The sequence below is a fragment of the Girardinichthys multiradiatus genome, chromosome 20 (genome assembly GCF_021462225.1).
Source record: "Girardinichthys multiradiatus isolate DD_20200921_A chromosome 20, DD_fGirMul_XY1, whole genome shotgun sequence".
In the NCBI taxonomy this organism is placed as follows: Eukaryota; Metazoa; Chordata; class Actinopteri; order Cyprinodontiformes; family Goodeidae; genus Girardinichthys; species Girardinichthys multiradiatus.
In genome coordinates, this window is record NC_061812.1 from 48,561,377 (window position 1) to 48,575,510 (window position 14,134).

Sequence of the window (14,134 nt, forward strand, 5' to 3'; positions counted from 1 at the left end):
CCTGCGATGGACTGGCGACCTGTCCAGGGTGTACCCTGCCTCTCGCCCATAGACTGCTGGAGATAGGCTCCAGCTCCCCGTGATCCACTATGGAATAAGTGGTAGAAAACGACTGACTGACATCAGCAGAAAGAAGTAAAGACCCAAAGCAGAAGGGAGCTGTATAAAAAACAAAAGATTGTTCTGTGAATACGTATTAACCCCTTCAGTGATTTCTTGTTTTTGCTCTTTTATTACACTTATTTCAGGACATCAAACTAATATTAATATCAGACAAAGATAACCTGAGAAAATACAAAAAACTGTTTTTAATTGATAATTTAAGTCATTAGGAAAATAAAACTTTCCAAACCAACATGGCCTTGTGTGAAAAGTAATTACTCCATAAACCCAACCAGTTAGGTTGTTTCCCACTGGCATGTGATGTGTTTTCCAGCATGAACAACCTGTTTAAGGTCTTTTCACAGCATCTCAGCCAGATTTAGGTCCAGATTTTGACTAGGCCACTCCAAAATTGTCCTTTTGTTTTTTTGAATCCATTTAGGGGTGAACCTGCTGGTGTTCTTTACATCATTGTCCTGCTGCTTAACCCATGTCCTCTTGAGCTTAAGGTCCCAAACTGAAGATGAGACATTCTTTCATTCATTGTTGAATCAAGAACATCACCTTTATTGAGTCAGTTGAGGACAGCTGTGCTGTGCTGACAGAGTTTGTTCTGGGTTCTTTTGTGACCTCCTGGATGAGTTGTTGATGAGCTCTTGGAGTAATTGTTTAGGGCGGCCACTGCTGGAAAAAAATCACCGTTGTTCCAAGATTTGTTTTAGTTTACTTCATGTTGTCAGACAGGTTGTGTAAGGCTTTGTTGTGGCAAGTGAACCAAGCCAAAAGATTGATGAATTTACAGTGCAAGGTGATTTATTTTTCACACAGGGTCATGTTGGTTTGGATTGCTTTTTTTCTTTAATAAATGAAATCACAATTTCACAACTGTTTTTTGTATTTACTAAGGCTATCTTTGTCTGATATCAACATTTCTTTGATGACCTGAAACATTTAATTTTGACGGATGTGCAAATACAGAAGAAATCTGTAAGTGGCAAACCCTTTTTCATGGTTTCATACCAGCTTAGTCTCCACCCATAAGAACAATACTTAAACATTAGTGAATTACCTGCTAAGAACGAGATGTTTTCTGGTTGTAAGAACATAAAATAAAATAAAATCCAAAAGCAAGATGACACATTTCTGAAGCATCACAAAACTCAAGATGAACTACATTTTATGTTTGGGCATGTCATAAAGGTTTTAGATATTATATGCTTGCAAACAAATCTTGCACGTACCAGATGCTAAAGATTCTGATAGATTCCTTTTTTTCCATATTGTTTCAGGTACTTTTACACACTCAGTAGATTTTTAAAGGATTTTAACACGTTTTCCTGGTGTTGCTTTATATATTTGCAGAAATCCAGTATCCAGCCTGGACACCTTGGATTGTTTCCTGGACAGTTACTTTTCCACTCCAGGTGTTGCAGGTTTTCACCATAGTGGGAAGGGTGGCCTTGGTTACTTTGGTTTATTTGGTCTACCCTTCTCCATTGCCAAGGACTCGTTCTATTGCATACCGTTGTAAACATTGACTGCAGAATCCAGTCAGAAAGACTGTTTGGCCAGGAATGGTGGATAGCTCTCCAGTGAGCGGAAATACTTTCTTTCCATATTGTTGTTCTCCACAAGCCTACCACCAATTAGACATGGTCTCAGACCTGGGCTCCTACCAGGTGATTCCATCACAATTTTCAGATGATGATGTAAGTGTGTTATCCAGCCCTCGTTCCTGCTCCAGCCCAGACTCCCAGGAACTGAGCTCCAGCTGCGGTAGCAACTCTAGTGCTGAAGGTCAGGACAGCATCTTGGACCACCTGCTCTCACAAACCTCCTTAGGAAGTGCCAACAGTGCCTCTGCGAGGTCTGCTGCCTCTGTATCATTATCCACCTTCCAATGGGACTTGAGGAGAGATGAGCCCTCCAAACATCAGCCAGTAAAGGAGGAAGACTTTGACTTCATCACTTGGTCAAATGTGGAGACAGAAGAACAGCTTGGCGGGTCATTCCAGCCCACATTGGAAGAGATTGAAGAATTCCTTGAGGAGAATATGGAGATGGTCGCAATAAAGCATGAGGGGGTTGAAGTTGAACCAGAAGAGACTTCTGGTCTAGATGGGGGTCTGGATTGTTGCAGGGCATCCACTTCTGAGCCTAAGTTGGAGCCAGAGACCAAGTATTCAGACCACACTGTCCCCATTGCCAGCACTTTTAGTCCAGCCATAGCTGCCTCCGCTGTGAACAAAGCAGCATTGGTTAACCCAACACATGAATCTGGTGCAGGGGCCAGGAAAACATCAACCAACAAACCTTCACTACTAGAAAGGGACACAAATTGCAATGGGATGCCAGTAATCCTACAGATTCAGCCTATTCATGTAAAGCAGGAGCCCACAATAACCAGAGTTACCCCAGCAGCCCTGCCCTCACAGCCTGCCTCAGCCTCAGACATCAAAATTGCGCAGTTACTGGTCAACATCCAAGGACAGACATTTGCCCTGGTGCCCCACATCTTGCCATCCCCCAGCTTTAGTGTCTCCAAGTTTGTGCGGATTGCACCAGTCCCCATAGCAGCCAAACCTCTTGGGCTCAGTGACAGCTTTTCCAGTCAGCAATCTGGGATTCTCATAGGAGGTCAAAAGTTCCAGAAGAGTCCTGTTGCAGATCTTATTAAAATGCACAAATGCTCTTTTCCAGGCTGCACCAAGATGTACACAAAAAGCAGCCACCTGAAGGCCCACCTGAGGAGGCACACCGGGGAAAAGCCTTTTGCCTGCAACTGGCAGGGCTGTGGATGGAGGTCAGTACGCAGTAAATGACAATCTAAAGTAACCAGGATTGGATGTGCTTTTTACATTTATGTTATGGTTATCTTCATAACTGGTTATATAAAGCCTGAATGAAGGTTAGTTAGTTCACTGAGCTAAGCAATAAAACAGACTTAATGGTTCTGTAGGATTTAGAAAAGGGGTCAGTAACCTGCATCTTTGGAGCCAAATGTTGCTCTTTAGGCCCTCCACAGTGCCCCTTTATAACTTTGAACAAAAATGATAAAAACCTGAGAAATGAATATAAAGGTAAAAAAGAGTAGTTCGAGTTTTTTATGCTATATTTGCATAGAATTTCCACAACAGACTGGCACTATGATACATGGAATCATTTTTGTTAAGTTCTTTCATTTTGTCATTAGACTGCAAACTCTGTGTTTTTTCTTTATGTTCCATAAGTTTGGAACATTTCCTTCAAGAAAATTCTTTTATAATCGTCTCATAAACGTTTGACATTTTTCTTTGATCTAAAATCTAAAATTTGATTTAAGTTTTTAGTCCTTTGATTTAGGTAGAAAACAAAGAATCCTTGACAGAAGGTGTTCAAAACTCAATAAGTTTGATTTCTAAAGGGTCATATAGGTTTTACGGCTCTAGACACCTTTTATTTATGAGTAATTAGGACAAAAATGTCTGTATAGATTGTAAAGGTTGCTGACCCCTGATTTAAAAGGACATTATCCTGTTTCATCAATCTGGAAGAAGCTATAATTCTAAGTTTAGAAACTGCTTCTTTGTGTCTTTGTCACTTGGTTTAGCTAAGCTGAGAGTGTGAGAGCGTTGTGGTAACATTGTTATTGTGTGGATCATCTATTTCCCTATAAACATGTACAACCCATCCACAGACCCCCCCATGTGAAAACACTGCATAGTCCAACCTTTAATTTGAGTAACCTTTTTCAGTGGGTGAAAACTTGATGTTAGGAAATAAGTGCTCTTACAAAACCCCTGGTGGTGCAAATATTGGACCTCTGCTCTTAAGACTTTGTACATCCTCCTTTTGCCAACATGACAGTCATCAGTCTTTTTCCATGATTTTTTACAAGGTTGGAGCATACGGAGTAAGGGATCTTTGACCATTTCAAAGATCTCAAGGTCCCATGGCATTTGGAGGAGAAATGAGCTTGCAGCATCACAGAATCTCCTCTATGGGATACTTTCTTCACATATTCCTCTTTGTTTTACCCCAAACCCTCCTGGACTGTTTGTTCCTGAAAAGCCTTGTTCTTATCTGACAAAAGCTCACGCTTCCAGTTAAAGTTCTAGTAGTGTGTATCAGGCTCCACATGTTGAGGTTTAAGACGGTAGGACAGAAAAAGCTTTTTTAAGGCATCCCTCCTAAACAACAAGATATGTATAGTTTTCTCATTAAGCATAATAGCTTGTGGTGAAAAAAAAATACGATTCTATTACGTAATATTTAAAACAAAGGAAAACAGAAACTATGGTTTACTAATGAGAAGTTCCTTGAAATTTTGATCAGCTTTAAAAGATAAAATAAAAGAATGCTTTAGTTATTGTAATGGGATCGTTAGGGACATCAATCAAATTCATTTTTTAAAAACAATGATTACTTCACATTGGATTTTTGATGCTTTTACAGATCTTTGCCAGGGATTCCTGCAGATTTTTCTGTATCAGTATGAGAACATGATCTTTGGACAATGAATGTGATTATTAGGCCATCATGGTGTGCAAGACTTTGCTAGTTTTGTGAACATGGCAGTGTTTCAGTCACTAACTGTCTAGCTCCTAGTTATCTGTAACAGATTTTCCAAGAACAACCACCCTGTTTTGTTTTCACTAAGCCACACAGTTGAGGAGCTCATGATGGCTGTTAGGGAAGCCTAACTGGAAAGTTTCAGCGTTTGGGATGGTATCTAAGATGTGCAAGAATGACAGGGTTGTCTCTGTCTGTGGAAGTAAACCAGAACTGAGACAGAGCACGTGGACAGGAGTCACATGGACTCAGCACTGACCCCTCATGTCGAGATCTGATAGCTGTGCAGCTGCCTGAACAGTGTCTGTATAATATGTGTAGAACACAGGGAGACACACTCATTTGTAGCTTGCTCTGTATAACAACAGAGGTGTGTGTCAGCGTGTTCCTGTTTGTATGGCTGAGTGAGGACCGTTTTTCGTATTTCACCAGCAAAGTGAGGACATTTTCATGATCCACTTGCTATTTTGCTGGGGGTTAGGTTTAGGACTGAGGTGTGAATTGAGTTTAGGTGACGCTTAGGATAAGGTGTATACTGGTAATGGTTAGGTTCAGGGGTAGGGACAGGGTTAGGCCATAGAAAGGGTGGGAAATGAATGGAAATCAATGAAAGTCAATGAGAGTCAATGCAAGGTCCTCACAACATATAGTAAGACAAGAGTGTGTGTGTCTGTATGCTTGTGACTGATGCCCTAAGCCGCAGGGTTTTTCTGACTGGTGTCCTTTGGACATCTTGTCAGCTGTTATAATTGGTGCAAACTGGTGAAGAATACTGTATTTGTCTCTCTGCCATGTTTTGACGTACCTTAAGATAACTTATACTGATACAATGTGTAATGAAATGAATTTAAGTCTTCCATCTCCCTCTTCCAGCTCCCTACCACTCGATTTTCCCATTATTCAAAACATTCTAAAAGGCAACACTTTTCTTGTTTTGGATTAATCTTTATGTGTTTTCTGTGATTGATTATTTTATTGTTCAGTGTTAAAGGAAAACTGTACAACTATTATTCTAAAAATGTAAAACACAAATGAATAACATGATTCAACTACTTTTATTTAAAACAAAAAAACAACAAGTGTTACTCACAGCTGCTAAGATCAAATAATTTATTGCCTATTATAGTTATAATAATAATATTTATTAAAAATAATGAAATTACTACTTTGATTTAGATTCATAAACATAAATATGAAGAGTAAGAAAATGGGTAAGTGCTGAAGGTCAGTTGAAAATGAAAATCATCAGTTTCACGGATTCATGACAGTGATGGACCGGTTTACTTTTTAGTTAAAGATAAGTATTAATAAATCTTTTAAAAGGATCTACTGTTTTAGCTCACACTGTCTTTGTATGTATCTCACTGCTTGTCATTAAAGAAGCATTTCATTCTTGATTTTTTAAGCTTTACACAATGGTGGAAACTAAAGCAATATATGGAATAAACACACACTAAATTTAGTAAAAGTTTATAACCTTTATAGGTCTGAGCTAAGTTTAAACAATACCAAACATAATGGATATACATGTCTGGTATCCTTCTTCACCCATGTAATCTGATAATTTTTGTTTCACTTAAACCTACTTTATAAACATTGCGCCCAAAGATGAACAGAAATCACCACATCTGAATCGAAAAAAACCCCCACTATCACAATAAAACTGAAAAAAATGCTCTATTAACTGTTTTAAACTTTACAGAACAAACATTGGTTTCAAAAGGCCAAGCATTTACTGCCTTTATTATGTAGTACTTAACCTCTAGTTTTGCTATATTTGGCACCACGATCTGGGTTACATCAGAACTCTCTGTTATATTCATCACACAGAGTAGTATTAGCTGCTTGGATCAACAGATTGAAAGCATGACCTACACCGCTTTGAAAACGTCAGATGATCGGGTCAAACCAGTGTGATCACATACTCCTTATGCTAAGTGTTGCACAGAGTATTCAAGCACTCCTCACCATTTTAATCTTGATACAGTAAACCTGGGAGCCTAACAAGATAATACTGGATGGTAACATAAGCTGGGCTATTGGTTTGGTTAGCTGGCCAGCACTATGCTGCTTCACACACTCCACTCTAGCCTCTTCTTAGCTTACCAACTTTACAAAAAAAATATACCTTCAACAGTGATGGATTGCGCCTATTTATTTGCCACCCGTGACGTTCTGTCTTGTAAAGAAGAGTCAAAGGTAGGAGAGACTGGTAATGTGCCAAACTGCACTTACTGAAACATTGCTCACTCAGAATTTATACTGGCATATTTTCAAAGGTGAAAATGAAGATATTTAGCTGAAGTTTGTTTAGATGCTCATCTCTTCTCTTATCTGAAGAAAACACACAGTTTCAGGTTGTAGACCTCTAATAGTTGTCAGAGAGACTTTGTGACCCCAAGAGTCCACTGTGAGCTTTGGAGATTTTTTTAACCTCCCTTACCATCATGCTGTCTTTGAGTGGTGTTGAGACAAAAATGAGTTTCCTTGTTTGTGACATTTCCTGTCACTTTAAGCTTTTTAATTATTGCTCTGACTTTAGATATGGGAAAGTTTGGGCAAGTGTCTTGACTGTTACCATTTTCTGACTTGTTAAGAACAACTCACATCTGCTTTTGGTTAATTGTAATTTTCTTTTGTCTTTCGTCAACAAGGGTACATGTTCCTAATTTGTTGGCAAAGGCAATACAATCACCAACACAGCCTATAAAATTAGTTTAAAAATGTATTAAAGGAAAAAAAAAGAGGAGAATGAGTAACTCATAGAAGGGCAAGGGCAAATGATTTGGCAAGCTCGGGATAATTATTCCAGGGCCAGACTGCTAGACTATGCCCTTTCCCTAGTTAATGCCTTCCCACAGCCATAACTGTTGCCACTTCTTTTTCCTTGTTGCTGCATCTCCTCCTCAACCGTTGCTGTTGTTATCTCTGTTTTGCTCCACAATATTAGTTTTAAATCTCTTTCCTTGCCACAACCTCAGTTTTGGTTTCGTAGGTCTGCCGACCTCCCGTTGAAGTTCTACTGACTTCCCATAGTGGCTAAAATGTTTTTTCATAAGGTACTTTTAATTTGTCAAACGAGCCTCATTGAAACGGATATTTTAATTTATTTAATATGACTGCATATCCACTGCACCACATAACTTAGTTTCAGTTAGTGCCATACTGGCCTTTGAATTTTTTTTCCCCCAAATGTATACAAAAGTAAGAGCTGTCAAATGTTTTCATTATGCTAGAGAAAAGTTAAAATATTTTTTAAAGACCAGTGTTAACCTGTTAGGGGTTGTTATGGGAACTGATGTGAGCTACCTTCATTTTAAAAACTAGTGTTCATCTCTGTGTCCATGGGAGCTTTCCAGATGGTTAATGGAATGGATATGCTTTTTAAAAAACCCACAAAAGACCTTTAATAAAAGCTAATTATTTTTTTAATATTTACAGTAAAGATCAGAGCTTTATATCCACTGATTATTAGCAATGATGTCATTAATTTAGAATTTTTAATGCAATATTTTAGGACAAAATTAATTTAAGATAACTTCAAAGAACTTTAAAAACAGGAATTTTGTGCATAAGCTTAAATTTAGGATTCTCCACAACAAACAAGGTCAAAATTAGACAAGATTTTTGGATAATTGTCCCTTAGCAAGTTTTGGAGAAGGGGTGCTCAACTAGAGCTACTACCCTACAATGTTTAGATGCATCCATTCTCCACCACTTCTGAATCAAATGAATGGCTTTTTACCAGGCCTCTGCAGAGCTGATTGAATGCTACCGAGGGAATTCTGTCACAATCTGTAGGTGTTTGAGATTTTCTTTTGCATGTATTTTGACCATTTTATCACAGTTGACTTTGTTCATTAGGTTTTGCCTTCTTTAGTTCTTCTTTAGTAGATGGACTAAGAACTCTAAAAAACAAAATAATAAACTAATATGGAAAATACCTGTTAGATTTAAACTAACTAGTTTTTATTATTCACTGCTGGATTGCCCTGTTCGCCTCCCTTTGCCTCTGGATTCTATGCCTGTTTCATACCAGTATTCTGCCTATGTTCCATGGTCCTTTTCTCCTCATGCCACTCACAAAGTTTGTATTTTCTCTTCATCAATATATATGTCTTCAATTCACTATGCTCCTTCCAAGTGTGCATTTTGGACCTTCTCAACCATGGATCAACACAGAAGAATCCAGCCAGCACTTGGACCAAGGAGACTGTCACTTAGGGGACCTAGTAGAACTCAGGCAGTGGATCCAGCAGGATCTGGAAGAGACTAGATACTTATTGTATGGGGATAATGTAAAGATCTTGCATTCCCCACTGCTGCTAGAAGAGATGAAGTGTACCTTTGGGGGGTCCAAGCTGGTGTTTGCACTGCCAGGCTATGGTCCATTCCACTTTACAGCTGGATTCCTTACCTCACACCTTGAACTTCCTCTCTCAGAGTTGGCAGCTCTAGCACCCTTACTCACAGCTCCAACCTTCTTCAACACTTTCTACTCCTTCCTCATCTGTCTGCCACAGACCCCTTCGTCAGCTGCTGCTGAGTTCTATGAGAGGTTGAAAGAAGAGCTGACTCGTGTTCCAGTTCCCAAGTTCTCCAACGAGGGTGTCTAAGTGGACCCGCCTCATGTGCCACTTTCCGGGTTCTCCTAGGGTATTCAGTTTGATCCGCCTCATATTCTTGATCTCAAAATCTCCGATAGGGGGGAACAAATGCCCTCTCTTCCTTCTCCCGAGCTCCTCCTCCCCCCCGACGGAGCTCGGGAGAAAGAGGAGAGGCTACCTGTTTCAGAGCTCTGTTGAAGAATCTCCTGCTCTTCAGAGCTCTGTCGAATGTTCCAATGGCTGCCACGCTGTTCTCCAGGGTTCCTCTGAGGGTTCCAGCGGCTGCGCCACCATTCCCCGGGGTTTCACCGCAGCTGTCCAGAGCTTCTTCGTGGGTTGCTGTGTACAGTTGACATGACTCCAGAGCTTCTTTGTGGGTTCCAGTCTCCAAAGCTCCACCACGTGTTCCAGCGCTCCAAGCTGCTGAGCTCCACTTTGTGTTCCAGCATCCTTTGTTCCAGTCTGCTAAACTCCTCCTTGGGTTTTCCCAATTTGCTGACCAAGGGTCATCCATTCCTTTTGGTCAACCTCCTGAGAAGGTTCTCCGTAGGTTTCCTTGCTCCATGGTCGACCTCCGGACAAGGTTCTTTGTGGGTCCTTCATTCCTTCAGGTCGGTCTCCAGACAAGATTCTCCCTGTTTCCTTGTTGGCCTTCAGACGTTTTGCGCCATCTCCACCACCGCTGGCCTTCATTGTAGCTCTGGAGAACTGGACTTGGGCACCCCCGATGTACTGAAATCTCACTCTTTTGTAACAATAAACAAAATCCTGACATCATACTGGCTGGATATTTGACTCCTTGTCAGATATAGTGGAGTTGTTTAAATTGGTTGGTCTTCTGACTGCTTTTTAGCATAATCCATACATTTTCAGTGGAGTTGAGTTTGGTGACAATTCAGATGTTAGCCTGTTTCAACCATCAAGGCAATGTGAGTAGAGTAGCCAGAAAATGTGTTCAAGTAAGTTGATAGAACAAAGCATTTTGTGAAAAAAAGAGTTCTCACTTTACCCTACGTGTGGTTCTGGGTTTGCATTTTTGGTCAAAATGTGCTTCTCCTTTATTCTGTGACATGACCAGCAGTTGGTAGAGTAGCCAGTAATTTTACTCAAGTACAAGTAGTGTTAATAATATTACTCAAGTAAACATAACTAGTGCAGTAAAACTACTCTTAGAGGTGTTTTTTTTTTTTTATTCAAGTAAATGCAACTAAATTAATGTAACTCATTCATCTCTCCTATCAAGCTGGTGATTTAAGGTTGAGTTTGTATTCCATCTGTTTTGTGCAATGAAACGTTAATGCTAATAGTAAAATAGACCCTCAGCATGATGCTACCACTGCCATTCTGGACAGTTTGTTGAGATGAAGCATTCAGACTGAAGAACTTTGTACCAAGGCTTTTTTCTTGGTCTGTATCTTGTTAGTCTTAGAGTTAGTTAGGCAGTGTTAAACTTAATTCACTCTGGCATGTGACACTTTTGCCTCAGTATCTTCCACTTCATACTTGAGCCTGATGCTCTGAGTTGTTCTTAAACATCCTGACCATTTTTTTAATTTAAGCATGAAGTGTTGGGTCATATGAGTGAAGACAATTGGTTTCTCTACCCGTACAGACATTGAAATTGGTTTTGGAATGTATAAACCAGGCTATAATTAAGTTTCTGATTTGGCTTAAATGTCATATTAAAAACAGATGCCTGAAAGTCTGGTAAATGCCAGGAAATTAATTTGATTGAGCTTTTCCATTTCGATAAAAAGAGAGGTCAAATCCTGACAAAATTAGTCAAGGACGTGGCTGTAAAAAAAGTGTTTTCTTGATAGTTTGCTAAGGGACATTTATCCAAATCCTAGTAGAGATATATGTAAAGATTTGAGCATGTATGTACAATTTTTATCATGTATGGATTAGAGAAAATTCACAATTGAAACCTTTACACTCAGTTTTGTTTTTTGTTTATATTCATTAAAGTTGTTTGTTGTATAGCCAGTGAAATACAAACTCAGTCATTCTAAATATTATGTTCTTCCTACTATTTAACAATAAGGCATTGTTTGTGGTCGTTTATTGTAATTTTTACACATAATCTAACCAAAGAGATTTTTTGCAACTGAAAAGTGGGTAAGAGAAGTAACAGTCCACAAAGACTACCACTCAGTCAACTTTGCTTTGAGCATTAAAATCCCCATGTTGAATACTGTGTGTAAACTGGAAAAAGATTAATCAGTATGAGGGCTTTTCTGCCAGGTTAAAGTTGTGCATGTGCTTTTTATAGTTTTTGCTTGAATGCATAGGCATGGTCTGAACTGTCATGAAGTAACACAGTTATGCAATTTACCTTTTAGCTGTCACATCTTGCAGGGTATTTCGATCAATCTTTAATTGACCCCAAAAGCTATGTGTTGACTCTAACCTCACAGTCAGTCGCTGGTCATGAATTCTACTTGTAATGCAGCATATGTATATTTTGACAGAATGAAGAGGGCTGCAGAAATGTGTGCAGTTTAATCCAGGGACTGTGCTCTGGCAAACAAAATGTCCCTTGTCTATTTACAAAAGGCAGGATCCAGTTAGGCTGTGTGTATGTTTGTGTGTGTGTGTTTGTAAGAGACAGACCGAAAGAGAGAGAGAGAGATAGAGAGAGATACATGCATATTGTAATGCAGTACATGAAGAACATCACGAACAATTAGCTCAGAAAAGGTTTGTGCAAGTGGTTGTTGGGAATAAAGTAAGTGGGAGGTAATAAAGATGGTAGCTTTGTTAGCAAATCGCAGACAGAACAGAAAAAAAAAAACTCTACCTCAGTTTTTCATGCAGTAGCTTGAAGAGAGCAAGAGTGAGGTAGTGGACCTGAAAAAGAACAAGCACTGAATAGTTACCATGACTGTGGGTAGGAACATCCAAGCCGCCTCACGGCAGGGTAGAAAAGAATAATCAAGCAACAGGCCGAAGGGGGACTGAGGGGGAATCACAGGAAACAAAAATCCCCCCCTACAGTTTAGCACTGTGAATTCCATTGTTGAGCAGTGCTGATCATGATACCAGTACAGTGTTGGTTGTTCTATTTAATATGCCTGGCATGATGCAGAGAAGGATATATTGTGTGTTCAGGAGATGAGGTGGGAAGGTAGCAAGGTTAGAAGCTTAGGAGCAGGGTTCAAGCTGCTTTACCATGGTGTTGATGGGGAGAGAAATTATGTAGGAGTTATTTTACAGGAGGATTTTGTTAGGAATGTTCTGGAGATGAAAAGAGTGTCACAAAGGGTGATGAGTCTGAAGCTAGAAATCGAAGGTGTGATGTTCAATGTTGTTAGTGGTTATGCCCCACAGGTAGGATGTGAGTTAGAGGAGAAGGAGAAATTCTGGAGCGAGTTAGATGTAGTGATGCAGAATATCGGCAGAGGTGATAGAGTGGTGCTTGTTGCAGATCTCAGTGGACATGTTGGATCAGGGGGCAGAGGTGATGAGAACCCAGAACAGGAATGCAGAAGGACAGATGGTGGTACACTTTGCAAAGAGTATGGAAATGGCTGAAGTGGACACTTGCTTTGAGAAGAGGCAGGAACAGAGGGTGATTTACAAGAGCAGAAACAGGAGCACGCAGGTTGATTACATCTTGTGCAAACAATGTGATCTGAAAACACTGAGTGACTGCAGGTTAATGGTAGTTGAGAGTATTGCCAGATAGTACAGGATGGTGGTGTGTAGAATTACTCTGATGGTGAGGAAGATGAAGAGGACAAAGCCAGAGAAGAGAACAAAGTGGTTGAAGCTGAAAATGGCAGAACGTTGTGTGGCTTTTACAGGGGAGTTGCTTCCAGATGATGCTATCAGTGAGGAGGGAGAGAAGGTTTTATACAGATTGGCAAGGAGAAGAAACAGAGATGAGAAGGATGTTCAGCAGGTTAGGGTGATTAAGGATCAAGATGGAAATGTACTGACAGATTCAACAAGTGTGATAGGAAGATGGAAGGAGTACTTTGTAGAGTTGGTCAATGAGGAAATTAAGAGAGAACAAAGAGACAAATAAGCAACCATTGTGGATGAGGAAGTAGCAAAGATCGGGAAGGAAGAAGAAAGGAAGGCATTGAAAAGGATGAAGAGCAGCGAGGAGTTGATCCTGATGATATACCTATGGAGGTATGAAGGTGTCCAGAAGAGACAGCAGTTGTGTTTTTGACTAGGCTGTTTAATGAGACCTTAGAGAGAGAGAAGATGCCTGAGGAATATAGGAGACGTGTGCTCGTACCAATTTTCAAGAATCAGAATCAGAATCAGAAAAGCTTTATTGCCAAGTACGTTTTTGGACATACAAGGAATTTGTTTTGGCGTAGTCGGTGCAATACAGTACAAATTAAACAGTATAAACATATCTACAATATAATATAAATATATGTGCACAGTTTTAAGTGAGTGAGAGTAAATATAGAGCAGTATAAGATGCAAGAGCAATACAACAGTGCAGGTGATCATTGTGCAAGTAAAGCAGTGCAAGTAAAGCAGGAGTCCAAGCTGAGCGTTAATGTAACTCATAGAGTTACAAGTTACAAGTGTCCTGTCAGCAAAAAAAGGGGGGGTGTGGGGGAAAGGGAGAGTGTCAGGGTGGTTTCCGGGCTTTGTTAACCAGGCTGGTGGCAGATGGGAAAAAACTGTTCTTGTGGCGTGAGGTTTTGGTCCGGATGGACCGCAGCCTCCTGCCAGAGGGGAGAGTCTCAAAGAGTCTGTGACCGGGGTGGGAGGGATCAGCCAGAATCTTCCCTGCCCGCTTCAGGGTCCTGGAGGTGTACAGTTCCTGGAGCGACAGTAGACTGCAGCCAATCACCTTCTCAGCAGACCGAATGACACGCTGCAGCCTGCCCTTATCCTTGGCTGTA

The 14,134-nt window shown here is 40.2% G+C and overlaps 1 protein-coding gene across 1 annotated transcript in view; it reads left to right on the forward strand.

The window, feature by feature from the left end:
• The window catches only part of LOC124856105 (Krueppel-like factor 15), a 44,593-nt gene that overhangs the window by 2,007 nt on the left and 28,452 nt on the right, over positions 1-14,134 (forward strand). Inside the window, exon 2 of the mRNA XM_047346309.1 lies at positions 1,465-2,905. Coding sequence (XP_047202265.1) covers positions 1,677-2,905 — 1,229 coding nt within the window. The 5' untranslated portion in view covers positions 1,465-1,676. The remainder of the gene's footprint in view (positions 1-1,464; positions 2,906-14,134) is intronic.